General features: G+C 32.0%; 1 protein-coding gene across 7 annotated transcripts in view; it reads left to right on the plus strand.

The window, feature by feature from the left end:
* Nucleotides 1-22,820, plus strand: part of UBR5 (ubiquitin protein ligase E3 component n-recognin 5) — a 147,763-nt gene that overhangs the window by 39,148 nt on the left and 85,795 nt on the right. For 6 of the 7 annotated variants that reach the window (XM_074267798.1, XM_074267806.1, XM_074267834.1 and 3 more), the window contains exons 2-5: nucleotides 9,567-9,611; nucleotides 9,973-10,054; nucleotides 10,551-10,627; nucleotides 11,337-11,456. In XM_074267798.1, the coding sequence (XP_074123899.1) occupies nucleotides 9,567-9,611; nucleotides 9,973-10,054; nucleotides 10,551-10,627; nucleotides 11,337-11,456 (324 nt within the window). The remainder of the gene's footprint in view (nucleotides 1-9,566; nucleotides 9,612-9,972; nucleotides 10,055-10,550; nucleotides 10,628-11,336; nucleotides 11,457-22,820) is intronic. The other variant, XM_074267841.1, reaches the window with a different exon arrangement.

Consider the following 22,820-nt stretch of genomic DNA (forward strand, 5'->3'; position numbering starts at 1 on the left):
CACTTTTTTAGAGTTATGTAATTGACTGAGAGATACAGATATTATAAAATATGACTTTTGAGTGGATATGTTCATTTTAATAGAGGACCTGACTCTCCTCAAAAGTTCTGTCTGTATATCTGAACTGTATATGATTACACAACAGGTGTGACTTTAGTGATAACAAAAGTGAGATTTTTGCTCATGTTTTTGGTAAAGGAGGCTACGCAAATACACTTTTTTATTCCTAAATATACTTGGAGAGTTGTTGGTTCATTTGATAGAATTAAGGAATTTACAGTGAAGTGAAAGGAGAGAGTAGATGGTCTGCAACATCAAAGGGGAGATGGCTTTGTTGGACATTTTGGTAGTTGGAGATTCTGGAACTTTGATTAAAATTTGAGTATCAGAATGGAACTGATAAAGTTAATACTATCTATTACTATCTATTAAAAAATTCAGAAGAATAATGATTTATTCTTATAAACAGCCATTATTAGGGATAGAAGAAGCAAATAGGTAATAGTTAACAGAAGTCAGATGAGATGTGTAAGATTTAGATTTCTAATCATAGCCTAAGATAAAAGAATAATGGTTAGGGATGAAATCCATTTAATGGAAATTAGCAAAAATTTCCTGGAGTTCTGAGAATCTGATGAAGTCTTACCTGAAAATGGAGAGAAAAGAGAAAGATTACTACATGTAAAATTTTCTAAGTTGGATACTCTGAAGAGAAGGAGATTGAAAAATTGAATGTCAGAATGGAACTGATAAAGCTAAGAGACAGGATCAAATCATTGAAGTAAATAATACTTGCTATTAAAAAATTCAGAAGAGTAATGATTTATTATGAGCAACCATTGTTAGGGATAGAGAAATCAAATAGAAGAACAATTTACTAGAGAAAGTAATGCAAGAGGAGAGCCTACAAAAAATAAGCAAAACATTCAGTCCTGCTGTTTGACTGAGGAACTATATTTATTTACAAGGAACACAATAATTAAAAGGGAGCTATAAAAGGATTTGAGGAGATAGGGAATATATAGTGCCTACTATGTGCCAGGCACAGTTTAAACACTGTTAAAATATCTTTTTTGATTCTCACAACAACCTTGTGCAAAATTTGCTATTGTCAGTCCCCATTTTGCAGTTGTGGAAACTGAAGCATACAGTTGAAGTGATTTTTATGGAAATCCCATAACCAGTAAGTTTCTGAGATCAGATTTGATTGATTGATTGATCTGTTTGACTCCAAGTTCAACAATCTATTAGCTAGGTGCCTAAAAATTACTGACATTTTTATAGGAAAGAAAAAAGGAAGAAAACAGGTATTTTAAAAATCTACTATGTATCAGGGTAATTATGCTAATAAGCATTTTAAAATTTTTTCTCATTTGACCTGACAACTGTGAGAAATAAACAGATTAAATCACTTACCTCTAGTCATAAAGATAGCAAGTGTGTAAGCCTGGATTTGAACCAAGATTTCCTGACTCCAAGGCCCAGTTTTCTGTCTTCTGCACTTCCTGTATTGATCATGAAGAAAGGGACAAATATCAGTAGAATGGAGAAAGGCAAATACTACTTTTATATTCAATTGCTTCTTGGCAAAATTCTAAAACATTAAAAAGGATTTTTATACGAATGCTTAGGAAAACCACTGAATCAGGATGACTTTATAAAGTCATGCCATACTAAAAGCTCATTGATTTTTTGATAGGATAAATAGATTGATAAGATGCATGATGAGGATAAGAGTGTTGGGTTTGGTGCCTGTAAGTCTCATTTCTGACATTTACTAACAGTGCAACCCTGCAAAGTAACCCAATTTCTATAAATTCCCAGTAGTTCCCTAGGACTTAAAGTCATACTAGATTGCATTTAGTATGATTTTTTTTTTAAACTGGGAAATAGGCTATATATTTTAGATTTCTAAATATAGTAATCCTGGATTTCAGTAAATCACTTAATAGAATCATGCTCATGCTCTACACTTGTGGCTATTTGTGCTAAGAGATACTAGATAATAGCATATGTATGTTAATTTGGAGCTGGGTGGTTGAACTGTTGTATCAAAAGAATAGTCATTAATGGGTCAGTTTAAAGGAAAACCTTTCTGTTGGGTTTTCTAGGAATATGTGTGCCTTTGACAGACACTTTGTTCAATATTTTAATCATTAATTTGGATAAAGACCTCAATGGGCTGCTTTTGTATACTGGATTAAGAAGGGAGTGTTAGTTAATAAGCATATATACAGTGAAATAGTTGTTAACACTAGGAGCTTACATGCGAACACTAAACATTAAGGAACATATTTTAAGATTAGCAAACTAGATTGGAGAACCATCCAAAAAGATCTTCCCAGACTATAAGAACAGACATTTAGATTGAAGGGATAACTATAAATTTCTTAACTTGGTTTCATAAATTGTAGAGATACAAGATATAAAAGACATTGCTAAATTGGATTGCATTCATGTGTAAAAAGGTCCAGGGAGTTTAGTGGACTACATGTGCAAAATAAGACTATGACAAGTTAACTCTCAAAGCTGTTATATTATGGCTGGATTGGGAAGTATAATGTCCAGAATCAAGAAAATGATAGTTACTACTACTGTTCTGGTCAGACCATATCTTGATTGTTGTGATAAATTTTAAGTATTGTTATTTTAGGAATGTTGTAAAAAAACAAAACAAAACTAGGGCTATTCTAGAAGATGTGAATATATATGTGAAATCCTACAATACATATAATACTGATATTTATAATACTCAGTTCTTTTCTTTAGAGATAGATATCTTCCTTCCTAAGGTCCTTTTTAGTTCATTTGAATATTTGAGAACATTTATTATCTGACATTTCTGCTTCCCTTCTCAGATCCCTTTTTAAGAACATATAACAGAAATTAAGATCCAGTGATTTTTTTCATTCACTTGTCTAGGGTGGGAATAAGAATTAGAAACCATCTCTCTTAATCAAGTGGTATCTGATATAGAGTGGTTAAAAAGGACTAATGAGGAAAAAATTATTTGGGAAGTTTATAATTAAAATATTAGAGACAAATTTTAGGTCTTAAGCCTTTACCTTATATTTCATTAATTGTAGTTAGGTATTACTTTTAAATATAATTATATATAATATGTAACTCTATAAGTCCTAGTGCTTTGTATTTTATTTTATATGTTTTGTGGTAGAGAGGTAACAGTGTGGTAGAGAGACTTGAAAACTAAACAAAAACATGTTTGAAACAATGTTAATTCAGTATCTCTGATTTCATTTGAAAATTGTGTGACTATATCTCTTTCCACTGTCTTTGCAATTTGGAGAAGAAAAAGTTGTAAGTCAGCTTTGAGAAAACATTTTAGGATGTTAAATTGGGATTGAGTTCTGATGAAATAATTCTTTTTTAAAATTTTTTTTATTAATTTTCTAATTATAACATTTTTTTTGACAGAACATATGCATAGGTAATTTTTTCTCTTTTTTACAATATTATCCCTTGTACTCCCTTCTGTTCCGAATTTTTCCCCTCCTTCCCTCCACCCTCTTCCCTAGATGGCAGGCATTCCCATACATATTAAATATAGTATATCCTAGGTACAATATGTGCAGAACCGAATTTTGTTGTTGTTGTTGCAAAGGAAGAATTGTATTCGGAAGGTAAAAATAATCTGGGAATAAAAACAAAAAAAATCCTCACAGTTTGCACTCATTTGATGAAATATTCTTAATTCAAATACTTTATTTTTTCTACCTTTCATTAAAAACACTTGAGTTGATTTCTCCTCCCCCTTCTTACCTCTCTAGCCTTCTGAAATAACCTAAATCACTTTAAAGGGATAAATTGTATTGTTTAATCTATCTACAATATCTTTGCCAGGAAAGTACTAAAATTGTTAGAAGCTTAATGCTAATTTATCCAACTACCTTATTACTTTATTGATTGTGCTTCAATGTGATTAAATGCAGAATTGACATTGTTTTACAGCAAAATTCATCTCCCAAGTGTTCTGTTCCATTAGAAGTGAATGCAAAGATATACTGTGAAATGGTTATTTGACTTGTGGGGACTCAGAAAAACATTTTTTTAAAATTTTTCTCTGTGTACATAAAGGAGATATTTCCAAAAGCTGTGTTGGAAAACAGTTCATAATTTAAAGCATTTTAAGTGTCTGGATAAGATTCTTTTAAATAGATGAGTGCCATATAAAATAATGCTTATGTCAGGTCTTTAATGATTACATAATTTTCATTGCTAATATAAGCTACTTCCTGTTTAGTAGTTTGCTTTTATTATGCAAGGGAAATTTTCTGCTTATATTCATTTAGTACTTACTAATATACCAAGAACATTTTATCCAAATTGATATCTGAGACCTCAGAAATTTGGTTTTGTCGGATGATAGGTATTTGCAAGATTTTTAAAGTCAATTTTTCACATAGTTGCTTAGTGTCTATTAAAAGTATATTCAACATTAAAATCCATTTTTGTTTCATTTAGTAAGATAGCCTAACTCCACCCACTTCTATGCAGGACTTCTGACAGCATTCCAATAAATGACTCTTGTTTGCTTGAAAATTTCTGGTACCAAGCAGTTCATAAGGCAGACCTTTACATTTTTGATCTGCTCAGTATTATGTTTACAAAATAATTTAACTTCCATTTGCTGAATCTGCATGCAATGTAGATTTTTTTACATGATAGTTCTTCTAAAAATGTGAAAACTATTAAATTCATTAGACCACCTAGGCTTACCATGTCAACAAACCCTTATCATGTGTCATGATTTTGACTACTTTTGTGGTGATTCAGGTTTGATGGTGTCCTAATTAAGATCATTTTCACTTTTGAGTATTCCACTAACCTTTCAAAGGATCCTTTTTGTCAACACTCTACTTGTGCTAATACAGTTTAATAATGGCATTCATTCTGACCCATTTTAAATCTTAAATCAGATTATGCAATCCTTCAGTTCTTACTATTGATGTCTTTAACACACATTGGACTTGATTAGTTGAATTTTTGATCTTTACTTACTGATTTTAAACATTTGCTATTATGTCATCTTAGTGATTTTAATATCCAGTGTTTTCTGTTTGCTTCTAAGCTTCATTCTATTAACTATTCATATCTATTTTTTCTCAGTTTTGTGTCATCTAAATTTTGGTAAACATGTATTCTAAGTCATGATCCATACAGTAGAAATAATTAAAAGGACACAGAATCAGTCTGAGAGTTGATATCATCCTCCATATTGATGTTTAATAGAGAAGTCAAAACATTTTACTTATGATACTTTATCTAGCTAAGATCGTGTATATGTGTGCCTGGTGTCCAGTCTTTTTTATCTTCAATTCAACAAGCATTATTTAAGCATCTACTGTATGCTAGGCACTTCTACAAAGATATCAAGGGAGAATTTTATTACTTAACATATAAGTTATGCCTATACATAATCAAAAAAGGGGAACTTATTGATGTAATTTGTTTACATCAAACTTTTTCATGAACCTATATAATTTTTAGTGATCTACCAATTATTCTTTCAAAATACTTTAAACTGTGCATATAGTTTTTTTCTTTCAGTAATTTAGTTGGCCATAGATGTAACATTTAATCATCATTTAAAAAAATTATCAAACTGACATAACTTTTTTATAGTTCTATAGAAATGTTACTAATTAGGAAAGGTTTTAGTTAATACATTTATGTGTTCATTTAACCCCCTATCCGGGATTTAAAAAATCTGAACGTAGTGTAAAAGCAAAAGAGTAAAATTAAGTTTAAATAGAAGCATTTTTCAACAAGCATTTTAAAAACATACAGTATATAAACAGTCATTATACTAGGCCTTAAGGAGTTTCAAGAATGCAGCAGTCTTTATTCTGAAGCAATTTACACTCCAATAGAAGAGACTGCGTACACATATAAACATAGAATTCATTTAAAGGGAATAAATGCAAATTGTCAAAAAGGACAGGCCATTCATTGTATTTGGGAAATTGGGAAAGGTTCATGTTGGTGTCTGAGCTTTGTTTTGCAAAAAGGTTTCTTGAGGTATAAATGATCAGAGGTTTTCCTTTTAGGAGTGGAGGAAGGATATCTGTGCAAAAGCATGGATATGAAAGCTGAAGTGTCATGAAAGGAAAAAAGAAAAGTTCAGTTTGGTGGGATTAGTAACTGTAAAAGGGACTAGAGTGGAGAGAACAATTGGAAGACTTGTAATAATCTAGGTGAGAAGTAATGAGGGCCTCAACTGGGTCGTGTGATAGTTGTGTGAGTGTCATAAAGGGGTCAGATGAGAGATCCTATGAAGGTAGGATATTATAATATTTGGCAACTGATTGGATTTGTGGAGTGAGGGAAAGTGAAGATTTGAGGATATTGTGGGACCCTGGAAGGATGGTGGTGATTTCCACAGAAATAAGTGATTTGGGCTTGAACTGAGATGGTAGATGTGATAGTGGAAAGGAGAGGGGAGGGATGGTCAGATGTTAAAAATGTTGTGGAGAAAAAAAATGGCAAGATTTGGAACTAATTCAATATGTGAAGTGAGAAGAGTATATGATGCATTTCCTTTCAGTGTACTCCCTCCTCTCCTTTGCCTCTCTCCCCTTTTTTTCTTTCCATTTAAATTCTGCTCAAATACCAGCTTTTATATGAGGCCTTTCTTAATCTCTTCTCATCCCTTGCCTCATCCTTCACTTATTTTCTATTTATGTTGTATAGGTATCCAATACAATGTAAACTCCTTGAGAGCATGTATTCTAAACTGTCTGGTACCTAATGGGGGCTCAATACATGCTTATTAACTGATTGACATAAAGTACTGTCCTGTGTCAAGGGCCCTGTCTTGCCATCTCATGTTTATAATGGCAGTTTCCTAGAGAGTAGTCCAGTTGATTTCAATGCATTGATTAACATACTTAGTCATTCAAACATATTATATCAAACATATGACTATGATTAACATAGTCATTCAAAAAATAGTATGTGTACATAGTTTGCATGTTCTCTACCCATTAAAATGTAAATTCTTGTGAGTAGGTACTTTCTTTTGCCTTTCTTTGTATCCTTAGGTGTAGCACAGTGATTCACTTACTAGGTGCTTAATAAATGTTTATTGACTAATTTACCTGACTGGACTATTCTTGAGCCCATAATTTTGAGTCTTTTCTGCCAGGTTTCTCATGAATTTAGAAGTGTTATGGGCCATGAAAATGTCATCATTGACTATTGTTTAGAGCAGGGGTTCTCAAACTACAGCCGGCAGGCCAGATGCACCTGCTTGAGGATGTTTATGCGGCCTGCAGGGTTATGGCAAATGGGGTGAGGGGCAGAGACAGAGTGTGAGTTTTTGTTTCTACTACTATAGTCCGGCCCTCCAACAGACTGGGGGACAGTGAACTGGCCCCCTATTTAAAAAGTTTGAGGACCACTGGTTTAGAGAATTATAGAATGCTTGAATTCTTAGAAAAGTATATTTTTTGCTAATTACAGGATCATAAATATTTAATTATGAAGGAACTATAAAAATGGTCTAGTCCCAACACCTTTACAGATGGCACACAGATCTGGATAGGTTATATTTTGTTTAAAGTGATAGTTACTTACTGATTTTATAATAAACTGTCTATATTTGGCTTCTCTACTTTCCTCTCCCCCCTTCTACTGCTGGTATTATTTAAACTATGGTTATGATTAATTAATGATTGAAGTGAAAGATGATTAAAAAATAGCTAGGGTCACCTAGCTATTAATTTATCAAGCTAGAGTTTGGTTAAAAAAATACTTGAGTTTTCAGAAAATAATTTTCATTTGGATGCCTTTTTATAATTTTAGAAATTTATGGTGACTTTTTACTGTATTATATTATATTAAAAAAAATCTAGGCCAGTGATGGGGTTTTGCAAATAGTACAAAGAAGTACAGGAGAATTAGAAGTATCCGTTACAAACTACCCACACCTGATTTTTGAGAAAAAAAAAATTAATCTATAATTTGGCCATTCATTTCATATATCAGAAACAACAGCATAATAGAATATTTAACATCTTTTTTTTTCAGAGAAGAGAATCATTATTGATTTAGAATTTATTTTTTGAGAAAAAGTAATTTGGATGGAAAGCTCTGTTTTAGAAAACTAGACTTTTATACAGAATCACACGTCAAGTACAAAAACATTAAAGTCCAAGCACTGTGCCAAACACTAGAGATACAAAGAAAAGGGAAAAAAAATGGTTCCTGCTCTTAAGGAGTTCACAGTCTAATGGGGGACACAATAGGCAAAACGGCTATATACAGCAAGAAAGGGGGTGTCTCTGTGTGTGTGTGTGTGTGTGTGTGTGTGTGTGTGTGCGTGCGCGCCTGCAATTGTAATAGAAGATATCAAAAAGAAGACATTAACATTTAAGAAAAGAATTTGGAAAGATTTTTTTCTAAAAAAGTGTGCTTTTATTTGAGACTTAAAGCATGCCAGGAGGTAGAGATGAGTAGGGAAATTATTTCTGGTGTGAAGAACCAGTGAACATGCCTAGTGATCTCAGGAATAAAAAAGCAAGATTTGTGTTTACAGAATTAGAATAGCTGGCAGAATTGGGATGGGGAGAGGAGGGAGGGGGAGGGTAAGATAGTAAGTGCTTAGTAAATTCTTATCAATTAATTGAGACTATGGCAGATTGTTTGCCTGAAGTTATATTTTCTTTCTTTTCCATTGTTTGGATGGAGCCTTATTTGTCAGTCATACTCCCATATTGATAAAGGCAATTGAGTTAAGTAATAGAAACTTTGTAATTTCTGCTAAGGCAAATGTAAAAATAAAATCAATAAACTACTTTAATGAAGTAATAGCTTTAAAAATGTAATTTGTTTATATTAACTTTCTGATATCTTAAGCTAAAACATGAAATTGCTTATAATGTTAACAAAATATAGGTTAAGAAGATAGTTTAGTTATAATTGATTTGAGTATCTTTGCTTATCTTTTTAGAAAATAAGAATAATACTTTTACATTGTGGTTTACCATAGTCTAAATACATTTATATTATCTTTGAATATTCATGGAAACTATTTTTATCAAATGAGGAAATTGAGCCTATGATTGTTGGTCACAAGATTGGTAAACTGTGTGGTGTTTAGACCAGAATCTCAAATTTTTTAAAGTTCATTTTTCCTTGTTCTAGATCAGATCTGTATTTCAAAAATATTCATAACTTATTTATTTTTTTTTCCATTCTAAATCTTATGTGAGGTATATATACCTAGGGAGAAGCATCATTTTTGATTAGAAATAATTGGCATGTCCTGTATTGCTGAACTATAAAGGGTTGGTAGTAGATATGGAAAAAAAAGGTTTTCCGATGGTAGGAGGAGCAGAGAAAGAGTCTAGTTATTGGTTGTCCTTATGGAACAATAGCTTGCTTAGCCATGACTCAATCAATCAAATCAGCCTATTTGTTCTACCATACCGATTGTCGTCAGAATAATGGATAAACTACCTGTGGTATGGGAATATTCTTCTGTTTTCATGTAATAAGTTTTTTATTGCACATATTCACTATAGAAGTTTGTTTGTTTTTCCCAGGTTACGGGAAGTGTCAGAGAAACTGAACAAATATAATTTAAACAGGTAAGATTTTACTTGCTTTTTTTATGTCTAAAAATTTTGTTTCTTCCATGTAAAAAAGGCACTGTAGCATGCTTCCTAGAATTCCTTAATTAGTTCATTTTATACTAGTTCAAGTTTTAACTAGCAGTTATAAGGTATTTGTCAAGGAGACATTGATCTTATAAGTTTGGTCATTTCATTCCCTGGGCCTTGTTTGAATGAAACCTGTGATTTGACTTCATTAATATTTAAAGGAGTATTTTAATTGACATACACATTTTAGTAATATAGTAATTTTGAATGCCAGTTTTTCTTTTCTACTAATCTCTTCCCTTATCCCGAGCTTAAAATTTAATGTTATATTTGCTTTAAAATTTTTCAGTCACCCTCCATTGAATGTATTGGAACAGGCTACTATTAAACAGTGTGTGGTGGGACCAAATCATGCTGCATTTCTTCTTGAGGTAAATATTAATCTGTTAATGTAGAAATATTGAAAATAATCTGTCATTTCCTATTATTTCCATGACCGAGTAAAAGTCATAATTGTCCAGTAAGATTAAATTTTTCCTGAGTCCTTCATTACTGCTTCCCGCACTTTCCTCAATTAGTTGTATAAAATTTTTTAAGTTAAAAAAAGGGATTGAGGATGTTTGACACCTCATTTTACCAAAACCATATTTTTTCAGAGCTTTTAAAAGTCCTTGTCTTTTTCTTATTATGCATTTCTATAAAACTTAAGACACTTTGTAATTTCATATGTGTTCATCATGTCTTAAATATATAATAAGGTCCTTTGAGGTAAAGGATATTCTTTTTTGGGAGACTGGACAAATGTTCTCTCAAGAGTGCCAGCTCATTTTGGAGGGGCAGGATGGGCTAATATAAATGCTCATTGATGGAATGCTTATATATTGGCACTTCTATTTTAAAAACTTCATTTTCCCCTCTTGATTGTAGGATGGCAGAGTTTGCAGGATTGGTTTTTCAGTGCAGCCAGACAGACTGGAATTGGGTAAACCTGATAATAATGATGGGTAAGGCTGTCCATATTTTCTTCTTAAAATGTTTTAACTTTGGATATTATTTTAAATAGTTTTTGTGTTTCCCATAACTAAAAGCGAGGCATTATATCTAAACAGAGGTATAGTTTAGTAGTATTTTTCAACAAATTGTTTATTATTTTTTTATTTAGCATAGTAAAATTAAAATCGGCAGAGAATCACTTCCTTAAAGGAATGCTTTGAAGTTAATAGGTTCTAAAATAGGGGGGAAAATTGTTGTCAGTCTATTTGATTGGATTGACTTTGTAGGTCACTTTAAAATTTTGCCTTAACTTTTCAAATGACATAGAAAACTGATTTTACTATAGAATGCTTAACTGGATCCTAAATTTGGGGATCTTAAAAACTGATGGGTAATGGCCTATATGTTATTTTATTGGATATCAAACAGTTAACTTTAAATGTTACATTTAACATTTATTTGTAATTACTTGGTTGAACATTTTTATAGTGAGAACAGAATGGAATTGCTAATGTGAATAAAAAATGTTAGCTATGTCTTCTCATTTCAAGTTATAATTTTAGTAATTAGTTAGATTAGCATGTAATAATCCCCAAGGGTGTTGCTTAAGCTGGTATGTTACCAGAATAAGTCCCTGAAAATTGAGACCTGGGATTCCAGGTTTTGTTCCTAACCCATATGGGATTGTTTTGTGACTGATCTACCGTCTTTTATTTTCAGTTCAAAGTTGAGCAGTGGCTCAGGGGCAGGAAGGACATCCAGGCCAGGCAGGACTAGTGACTCCCCATGGTTTCTGTCTGGTTCTGAAACTCTGGGCAGACTGGCAGGCAACACCCTTGGGTAAGTTTTGATAGGATTGAGGCTGCAATTTGTTTGTATCATAGTCTTGTATGTGTCTATACACATATAAACTGTTTTATCATATGCATAAAGAACACTTATAGTCAGTAATGGTTTAGCTAGGGATTGAGTCAATTTATTCATTAGAGATCTAGGCAGTGATTTTATGTTTAATTATAGAATATTTAGCGGTAAACTAACAGTATATGTAGAAGTGAAGTCAATCAGGCTGTTTAGTCAGTGTTAGCAGTATTCTTAAAACTTGTTTTAAAAAGATCGGTATTTGACTTGATGACGCAAAGGAGGATTTTAAGAAATAATAAGATCTGTGTGCCCCTCATTTTAACTTTTTAATATGGGCATCAAACCAATCATTAATTGCTTTTTATTATCCAAGGATCATAGCCATTTTGGATCAGTTAATTGAGCATTCTAAAATTCTACAACTGATACTGTTGTTTCCATAATTTGAACCACAAATAAAGGAAAGTTTTACCTTTGTTCTTTTTTTTTTTAAACAGTTTCTCTCTAACCATCTGTCTTATAAACAGTTTGGTTTTCAAATGCTAAAGAGTAGCACCTTTATTTTTATTGAAGGTTTAAATTGTAGCCAAAATAACAAGTGACCCTAATGTCTTACCTCTGTCATATGTAAACCAACATTATTTTTAAAAATTATTAACAATATTTCTCCACATGAATTTCTTTCTGTCAGGCTATTTTCATTCAAAACAAATTTCCTAGATGAAAAACAAAACTATTCAATTTGAATAATAAAGACAGATGGATTTGTCATAAAAACTTTTAATAAATGTGATAACCAGTCAATAAATACATTAAAACATTTTAAAATCATAAAAATAATTCTGGACTTTGAAAACTAAAAAAATTCTAAATTTGATCAATTCTGTGGCTTTAACATATATTTAATAGCTTTTTTATGAATAGGTGAATTCGAGAAGAAATTATCAAAAATACTAGGAGATGAGGAATTTAACAAATTAAGAATAATCCAGGAAGAAAAAAATATCTTGACAAAGAATCATAAGATTGAAATTAAGATTTTAATGACAGGTCAAAGAAAATAGCTTAAAAATATTTGATAATGGGGTTGAAGAGGTGAAAGTGAGAGTATAAAATTAACTTAAATCATAATTTAAAGATGACTAAAATGTACAATTGAATATTGTATTTAACTAGAATGTAGAAAAAAATTGACTATATTGAAATAAATTGAATATATTTAAAACATATAGCTAGTGTAAATAGGATATTTTGAACATGATCTTTCTCCTCCTTAGCACAGTGACTTATACATAATAGATATAAGTTCCACCAGATCTTATTAAAGAGCTTTTAAAATTTTAACTGAAAACATTAAATGCCTTTTCTTTCTCAGCAGTCTTGATTGACTTTAAGAACAATTGTATTTAAATGTATATGACCTCTTATATTCATAATTCTTCTCTAAGCTTTTATAAAACTGAGTTTAACACTGTAATCTTAAAATATCTTAGTTTCCTGGTCTTAAGGAAGGCATAGAATGTAGAACATTTTGTAAATGTATTGTTCATGTAAATTCAGTTTTAACGATATTTGGACAATTGCCTTTTAAGAAGATGAATCATAATTGCTGGAAAAATTATGAATTGTCACAATTATTTTTATCTAAACATTTTAAAACTTGTAAAATTAAAAAAAAAAAGTAAAATCTCCTTAGCATGGGGGCATTTGTCCCCATTCATTTTATTTAGAAAATAGTTATGGAAAGAATTATGGTAGTGTTTATAATTTTCAAAGAATGGAATTATTTTAATAATAACATAACCATAATTAATGTGATATTTTAAGTAAAATCTGTATCAGTCATAACAGGACTAATTCTGAAGAAATAACAGACCTTGGAAAGACTTATTTTTCAAAATTTTGCTTCTGCTAGAATTCAGTAAAAGCTTTTACTGTATCAGTTCTGCATTTCTTTTCCTAAGTCAGTGAAAATATTTTTTCTTTTCTACTTTTCTACTTTTGCTCTGTAGCCTCATTACTTTTTTTAATTCAGTCTACAGCATTATTGAAAATATCTTATTCTCTCATCCCATCTTATCTAGTCTTCTCACTATCCCATCTAGATCTAAGTGTGTGTATGGTCCTATGATTCAAAGTAGTTCTTACAGCTGATAATTCACCTATACAGAATACTCAGCTGGTGGTGCAATGGATAGAGCACTGGATTTGGAAGACTTGTGAATCCATCTTTTAAAACTTAGTAGCTCTGTGATCCTGGACAGGTCATTTGGTATTTCCTCAGTTTCTTCAGCTGTAAAATAAGGATAATAATAGCTATAAAATAACCTACTTTTCAGAGTTATTTTGAGGATCAGTAATATTTGTTAAAGTGCTTTTTTCCCTCCCTTGAATCGGAACAATTTGGACCCATAAATGATTAATTTTCACTTTTATGGAAAGGCAGTACCATCACATTGATGATGAAATTATGTATGCTGCAATTGATAATTATATAGGGAAACCAAGTGATTGTGTGTAATTATAAGAGAAGTACAAATGACAAAATACAAGGCCTGCCTAGAAATGTTCAACCTGGGTACTTCTATCTTGACTTTCAAAAGATGAGTAGAATTTTCTTATTGACTTGGACCACCTTACTATCATTCTGTGTCCAGAGATTGAAACAAAAAGATGTATGATGTTGAGGCAATATCATAGCATTCATAAATTTCAAAAACTAGGATGAGTGACTTTTCTACATTGATACTTATCATAGATAAATTACTGTTTTAGTGAATTGTTTTTATGCCACCCTAAATAATAAAAATTTGTTTCCTGTAATCCTTTAATCTGTTTTTCTATTTGTTTTTACTCAGTGGCAGTTTGTGCTATAAACTTAAAGAGCCTTTTAAAAATATATATGGGAGGCAGCTAGGTGGCACAGTGGATAAAGCACCAGCCCTGGAGCCAGGAGGACTTGAGTTCAAATCGGCTTGAGACACTTGATACTTCCTGCTGTGTGACCTTGGGCAAGTCCCTTAATCCCAATTGCCTCAGCAAAAAAGTGTGTGTGTGTGTGTGTGTGTGTGTGTGTGTGTGTGTGTGTGTGTGTGTGTGTGTCTGTGTGTGTGTCTGTGTGTGTGTGTGTGTGTGTGTGTGTGTGACTTTCATTTCACAGAAATCTGAGGACCAGAGTGGTGCCCAAATTCACACAGACAGGAGACGGCCGAATTTTTACCTCAGCATGCATTTTCGGGTTCTAGAGTCGGTACAATTTTATTGCTCTCTAAAATCCATTTTTTATTTAACAAATTGTTATTAAGTTCCTACTCCATGGAAAGTACTTAGAAAACAAAAATTTAAGTGGATAATCTGGTTTTCAAGAAACTAGTAGCTGACAGTTTTATGATGTAGAGAGTTTCTAATGCTGCATTTTAATCCATTCATGGATTAGCGGTTATAAAGATGGAGGAAGGACTGGGAGTTGGTGATGGAACAGATTTAGAACTCTAGACTGAATCCTCATTAGGGAAATTCAAGAAAAAGTTATAGGTGATCAGTACCCAGAAGAGTACTGAGAACCAGGGCAGGAAGGCATCCTAGGCCATAACAAGACACTATTACTGGACTAGGTGCAAACATAGGACCAGGGCACATTGACTCGGACTTGTGCTCCTACACTTCACCTAGTCTTAGGCCCTAGGAATTGTACTGCAACAGGAACAAGTTCAGAAGAAGGCATTCACAGTATGACTGATACCTCAAAAGTAGAGTGAAGTATTAATTCCAGTCTCTAGCCCAATCTGAAATTTATAGAAAAATAACTAAACAGGAATCTTAAGACAAAAGGAGAACTTGTAGTTAGTTCTGCTATTGAACCAGAACTTTCCTAATGGCTGAGTCCAGTAACATATACTGATTCTCTGATTTGGGTCAGGAACTAACAGAGCTCAATCTGGAGTCTGGGGAACAATCTGGCTTTATTTATCTTGGATTAGACCATTTTGAGAATGCTAAAACATTAAGTCCAAAATCAAGAAGTAGACTGAAAGAATGAACAAACAAAAAGTAAAAAGCTGTTCTGGGTGATAGTGATGCTGAAGACACAAGGTTGGAACAAGAAGAATGACTTCAATACAAGCAAAAACTCATTGAAAAGTATGGCTTGAGCCCAAGTTCAGCTGGAAGAGGTGAAACAAGAATTTTTTAAAAAAATAATTTAAACTATAACCATGGCAAAAAAAAAAACTGGGAAAGGAATTGATAGTTTGGCAAAGGAGGCACAGAACTTCGCCCAAGTACCAAAAACTCTGAAAATAAGATCAGACCAATTAAAAGCCATTGAGACAACAAAGTTAAAAAACTAAGGAAAAAACAATTTATTTGACAAAGAGATCAAGGGAAAAAGAATTTAAAAATCATTGGGTTACTTGAGTTTCAAGACCAAACAAGCCTAGACAACATATTTCAAGAAATCTTTAAAGAAAACTTCTCATTTCTTAGAATCATAAGGCTAAGTGGAAGTAGAAGGAATCTGCCAGTCACTTCCTTAAAGAAATTCCAAGTGGAAAACTTGCTAGATAAAGTACAGAGCTTCCAACTCATAGAAAAAATATTGAAAGTATCCAGAAGGAAAGAATTTAAAAATCAAGAATTCATTGCCAGGATCATACAGTACATACTGTAAATGAATGGAGAGCTTGGAATACCATATTCCAGAAGGTAAAGCATATAGATAGTCATACAACCAAGAATTATTTACTATGCAAAACTATCCACTGCACAGTCTAGTTGTCCATATTGTAGACAAGACAACTTGAGAAATATCTGAACAGTGTTATGACTAAACAATTCCAGAAGGCTAATGATGAAATATTCTACCCTCTTGTTAGAGGTGAGGGATATAGAGCACGGAATTAAACATAAAATTGGTTGAAGACGGCCAATGGGAATTTTGTTTATTTTGAATTGTATGCATGTTTATAACAAAGGTTTTATTTTTCTTTTGAAATTAGGAGGTTAGGATAGGAGGGGGAAAAAGTTAGATTGTTGCTGATTAAAAATAAGTGTTTTTTAAAAGGTAGATATGCATAGATTTTAAATAATGAATGAATGGTATCACAATTTTCATGTTTGGGAACAGACCCAGAAAAATCCAATGATTCTGTCAAATTTGGGTAGCTAATCAACGACAATTTCTGCAATCCTTTTCACTTTCTATTGTTGCATTTCTCTTGGAATTTTTTTGTTGACAAATAGAATTACTGGAGAAAGTCTTAAATTAAGGGCAAATAATAGGTATCAAAATAATCTTAGGTTTAGCAGAAAAATAAGTACATTTTTCTGTTACTTACAAGAAAGGAAAATTCCATTTTATGAAAGTCTAGACCACCACAGATTTAAAGCTGGAAACTTCATTGGTTTTCTAATTGTTCCCTGCATTATGAGAAACAATATTATCCTCGTAGCAGAAGGTAGAGTAGCAGATTGCAATAACCAGAAATATGTTTTTGTTAATAAGATTTTCTAGTAAAAACTCTACAATTAGATGATTAAAATTGCCTTCTATAAACTCCAATAGATTTCCATCAGTAATACATACTTTCAACAAAAAAAAAAATAAATTTGGATATATTCTACAGACTTAGAGGTATCAGTGGATATTCATATGATCATTGGATTGTCCCTGGTAGAGGAGTAGAACCTGAGGAAAAACCAGGTGGCATTGTGGAAAGGTTTATGTAGAGGCTGGTGTCAGAGAAAATTAGGCTAACTTAAGGGAATATTTGAGAATCAAAATTGAAAACTGAACATCACATTTACTGTTTGTTCTTATTGTCATTGAAATATTGGAAGATTTGGAATATTCTGTTAGATAGGAATATAGGAAGAAAGAAAATAGTTCACATTAAAGATATTAAAGATATCAAGTTTTTCTTTCATAAGCTTGTATATGCTAAAAATTTGGAAAAATAGAAATTGTGTTGCTCACCCAATGTTTTTCACTCTTCCAGTTAATTCTTTGCTATTTCCTGTGAAGTAAATATGTAAGTGACTATACACAAGCTTTTTTGGTGTGGTTTATCTGGTGGGTATTTTTCTTTATAAACACAACTGTATGTGTAAGAGAGAGATAGACAAGAAAGGATTGAGGTCATGTGAAATGATTATTTGGCTCCCAATGGTATTTGAGAAGATTTTGAGGTACTAATAATTGTTTCATTTTGCATTCAAATGGTTTAAAAATCATTTCATTGCATGCTTGGTCATTTTGGATTACAGTTAACCACAAACTTGACTTTGCCATCCATGTTATATTGCAGTTTATTGAACAATATGTGCATTGCAAAAAATACCTTTGAAGAACAGAACTGTTTATGCAAAGTTGGACAAGGGCCTCATAACTAAATCAATTGATATCAATTGAGATAAAGAACTAAAAAAGATCAAATGTTTGTGGAATTTTCTAAAGTCTTCTCTTGTGAATGTTGGAGAGAATGTGGGAAAACTGGGACACTGATGCATTGTTGGTGGAGTTGTGAAAGAATCCAACTATTCTGGAAAGCAATCTGGAATTATGCCCCAAAAGTTATCAAACTGTGCATACACTTTGATCCAGCAGTGCTACTAACTGGGCTTATATCCCAAAGAAATACTGAAGAAAGGAAAGGGACCTGTTTGTGGCAGCCTTTTTTGTAGTGGCTAGAAACTGGAAAATGAATGTATACCCATCAATTAGAGAATGGTTGGGTAAATTATGGTATATGAATGTTATGGAATATTATTGACCAGCAGGATGAATACAGAGAGGCTTGGAGAGACTTACATAAACTGATAGTGAGTGAAATGAGCAGAACCAGGTGATCAATATATACTTCAACAACGATACTGTATGAGGATGTATTCTGATGGAAGTGGATATCTTCAACAAAGAGAAGATCTAATTCAGTTCCAGTTGATCAATGACAGACAGAATCAGCTACCCCCAGAAAAGGAACATTGGGAAATGAGTGTAAAGTGTTTGCATTTTTTGTTTTTCTCCCCAGGTTATTTTTACCTTCTGAATCCAATTCTTTCTGTGCAACAAAAAATTCGGTTCTGCTGCACACATATATTGTATCTAGGATATACTGTAACATATTTGACATGTATGGGACTGCCTGCCATCTAGGGGAGAGGGTGGAGGGAAGGAGGGGAAAATTCGGAACAGAAGTGAGTGCAAAGGATAATGTAAAAAATTACCCATGGATATGTACTGTCAAAAGAAAAGTTATAATTATAAAATTAACTTAAAAAAAATAAAATCTTATCTTGAAAAATATAAATTTTTAAATTGAGTTGCAAGTTGAGAGCAATTCATAAGAAGTGAAAAATTGACTCATTTCTTTTGACAGTAAATTAAATGAATACATATACAACTTCAGAATTAGTGATGTATGTATAATAAAATCTACCAAACAGTTAAATTGAATGAACAGAAATTAAAAGGAATAAAGGTGTGAGGTATATGATTGTAGTAGTTTGAGCCCAACTGAACAAAGTCAGAAATGGTCAAAGGTAAAGACATTTGCTTTAAGTGATACCAAATATTCACCATAATGAAGAAATTGAGATCTATCACTCCTGTACCCAGCAAATACATTATTTATTTGCCAAGTAGAGATTTATAGTATAGTTAAGGCCAATATTGTAGCTTTTTAAAAAAAAACCTATAGTGACGTTTAACAAAAGATTGAGCAGTATTGCCTTGCAGACTACCAACATTGAACAACTGAAGATAAATGAACATAAATAGAAATAGATCGATAGGTAGATAATGGCAAGAAATCCAATTGAGGTGTGATACTTAGTTGTATGTGATCCAAAAGGCTTTCTTTTCCAACAGCTCTTTTGCTTATCTGTTTGAAGACCTGATTTCAGGGGTAATTCTGCTTCTTGATGCATCCTATTCCATTTTTGGACAGTTCTAATTTCTTTAAAAATTTTTTACATCAAATATTTGAAGACTATTGTGTTACTTGAAGGCTTTCATTCTTCTGGATTTGCAAATTCTCTGGTATCTTATTGAGAATCATATGACATAGAAGTAATATCTCTTACTTTCATGATCACTGTATTCAATTTTCCTTATTAAAAATATATTTATAAAAATGGGGTTCTTCTATTAATATCATGCTTGCTAGATAATTTTCAAGTAAAAAATGATCCTTGGATTATGAAATGTATTTCAGTAAATATCTGTTCCACCCCCATGCTCAGATAAGCAGTCTGAGCAGGTTTCTGTACTAAATGGTTATTTCAACAAAGGGAAAATAGTAATCTTTTGTAATTAGCTTTTCCATAGAAGTCATGTTGAAATTTTGGTTTTAGAGCTCAAAATTTAAACTTAGTATCCTGTCACATAGTATTTTAAGATAATTGCAAACAAATATTTTTTAATGCTCCTCCAACATAAAGTGGTAGAAAAACTATAATTTTTGAAAAATTTTAATATCTTCATTTTTAGAATACACGCAAAGATAGATTTCAGCATTCATCTTTGCAAAACCTTGTATTCCATATTTTTTGTCCTCCTTTTCCCCACTTCCTTGCCTAGACATGAAGTAATCCAATATAGATTAAACATATGCAATTCTTCTAAACATATTTCCACAGTTATCTAAACATTTCCACTTTATCATATTGCACAAAACATCAGATAAAAAGGAGAAAAAAAATGGGAAAAACCATACAAACAACAATGGAAAAGGTGAAAGTTCTATGTTATGATCCACATTCAGTCTTTTTTTTTTTTTTTTTTTTTTTTGTATGCACATAACTCCCTCCATCACCAGTCTCAAACTGATTTTTAAGGAATTATTTTCTACATTGAACTTTTGTACCATCTTTTTCATTTGACCAATTTTACTTTTTAAAAAATTATCATTTATAGACAGAAGGCAGCATCATTGGTGGGGAAAACATTGTGATTGGCTACATGTAAAGCCTTTAAGATCATTGGTGTCTGGGACAGTATGTTGGGATGGAAATTAGGAGTGCAGAGCTAGCAACCCATTCTTCCACCTTGTTACTTAGAAATTCTGATTGATTTAGTCCACCTGCAAGAATAAGTAATGGTATATAGATAACACATTTCCTCTAATTGGTCAAGGACAGCTATTGTAGAAATAATAAATTTCTTTTAATTAAAATTATTTATAGGGAAATTGAACTTTTAAACTTAACTCAGAGAAAGACTGAACTTCTGAACCTGTGAACTTCTGAACTTAATTCAGACAAAGAAATGTGGTTAATACAAAATGTCGGAGGTGATACAGAATAGAATCAGTAACAAAAATGGAGACATGTTGATTGGATTTTCTTATTTTTAAGGCCAACTTAATGTTTACTTTTAAAAATTTCAATATGCTTCTTTTTTCTTGTTTTAACTCTTTCAAAATATTTTTGTGGCTGAAGTGACTAAAAATTTGAAATACCAAAGATTGATGTTGCCATAGATTTTGGCTTTTCTCCTTTTTAAAATAGATGTTGATTCTAGTATAGATTTCTGTGCTCAAAACTTTCCAGTATTTTTTGTTCTGTTTGCTTTTGTTTGGTAGAAAAGAAAAAAATGCTTTTGAAAACAGATAGACATTGAGATGACAAAAGAAAGGGAAAATTCATTAGGACAACAGATTTCTAAAACATGTTTTATACATATATACGTGCATATGATATATATAAGCATCTGTATATAATATGTAGGCACATGTGTCCATCTCATTGTGTTGACAAGATTGCCACCTGTTGGTTTTTTAGTAATGTTATGTTGTCAAGAGAGACTTGAAATGAATTGAACTCAATTGGAAAATATTGAAGGGCAACTTGGTTGTGCAGAAGATAGAGTGCTAGGCTTGGAATCAGGAAGACTTATCTTTAGGAGTTGAGATCTGACCTTTGACTTATTAGCCATGTGACCCTGGGCAATTCACTTAATCCTGTTGCTTCAGTTTCTTCCTGTCAAATAAGTTGGAAAAGGAAATGGCAAATTTCTCCAGCATCTCTGCTAAGGAAACCCCAGATAGGGTCATAAAGAATTGAACACAATTGAAAAATGCCTGAATGACAGAAGGGGGAAGTATTGATGACACAGTTCTAGGAGGCATGATATAATGGAAAAGAACATTCAACTTTGAGACAGAAAATAAAGTATCAGATCCTTATTCTCTCACATTCATTAGCATTGTTAATTTGAAGTTTATTTTAACTGTGAATGTGAAATATAAACTCCCTTTCAAGTCATCCTCAAAGGCATCATTATGGCATGGAAATTCAAGCAGGGAATGTCAATAGAATGTAAGTTCAACTTTATTTTTTTAATTATTTTATTTTATTTTATTTTATTTTTTATTTTTATTTTTATTTTTTTTGAGGCTGAGGTTAAGTGACTTGCCCAGGGTCACACAGCTAGGAAGTATTAAGTGTCTGAGACCAGATTTGAACTCGGGTCCTACCGAATTCAAGGCTGGTGTTCTATCCATTGTGCCATTTAGCTGCCCCTGAATGTAAGTTCTAACATGATTTAGAAAGCTGGAAAAAGAAAAATTGAGTGTGTTCTCATTTAGGTTGTTTGATTGTTGTTTTAAAATGAGCAAAATCACCATCTTGGCTCCAGGATTTTATTTTATTTTATTTGTTTTTCCAGTTATAACAAGTTTAGAGGGATTGTTGTTTCTATTGCATTCTCTGTAGTTCCTGTTTTGTTTTTACCTGTCTCTTCTGGGCTAATTGAAAGAGAATATGGATAGTGCACATGTTTTAATTTAAATAATTTATTTTAGGGTAGCCTCTCATGATTTCCTTATTTATTTCAACCCTTTACATATCTTGAAGTCATGTGTAAATAATGTTTCCAAAATATGAAATCATGAAATCACTCATTTGAACAAAATCACTCATTTGAACACTATTTGTATTTATTTGAGATGTTTTTGTTTAGTTTAGATGGAAAATATATTTTGGCACCTCAGCATATTTTTCTAAGTTGTTAAAACAGCTATTGTTGAGCTGTTTTTCAGTCATGTTAAGACTAACTTTTGGAAAGTAAGTTTTGTTTCTCCTAAGCACGTCTTAGTGTTGCTTTTGCAAATAAGCATTACATAGTAACTGTAAAAGCATTTAGTTAAAACAAATTGTATACCAAAAACATTTTTTCCCCTTTACTAACCTTCCCTGTCTTGGGACAAGGCTAATTAAAACCTCAGTTGGTTTTTCTGTCAGGATGAACTACCATGATATATGGATAAGTAAGTTTATTTAAATTTGATGAAATAGACATCTTTTTTGAAACTTTTCAAAAATTAAAGATACTGATTGTAT

The sequence above is a fragment of the Sminthopsis crassicaudata genome, chromosome 1 (genome assembly GCF_048593235.1).
Source record: "Sminthopsis crassicaudata isolate SCR6 chromosome 1, ASM4859323v1, whole genome shotgun sequence".
NCBI classification, from domain to species: Eukaryota; Metazoa; Chordata; class Mammalia; order Dasyuromorphia; family Dasyuridae; genus Sminthopsis; species Sminthopsis crassicaudata.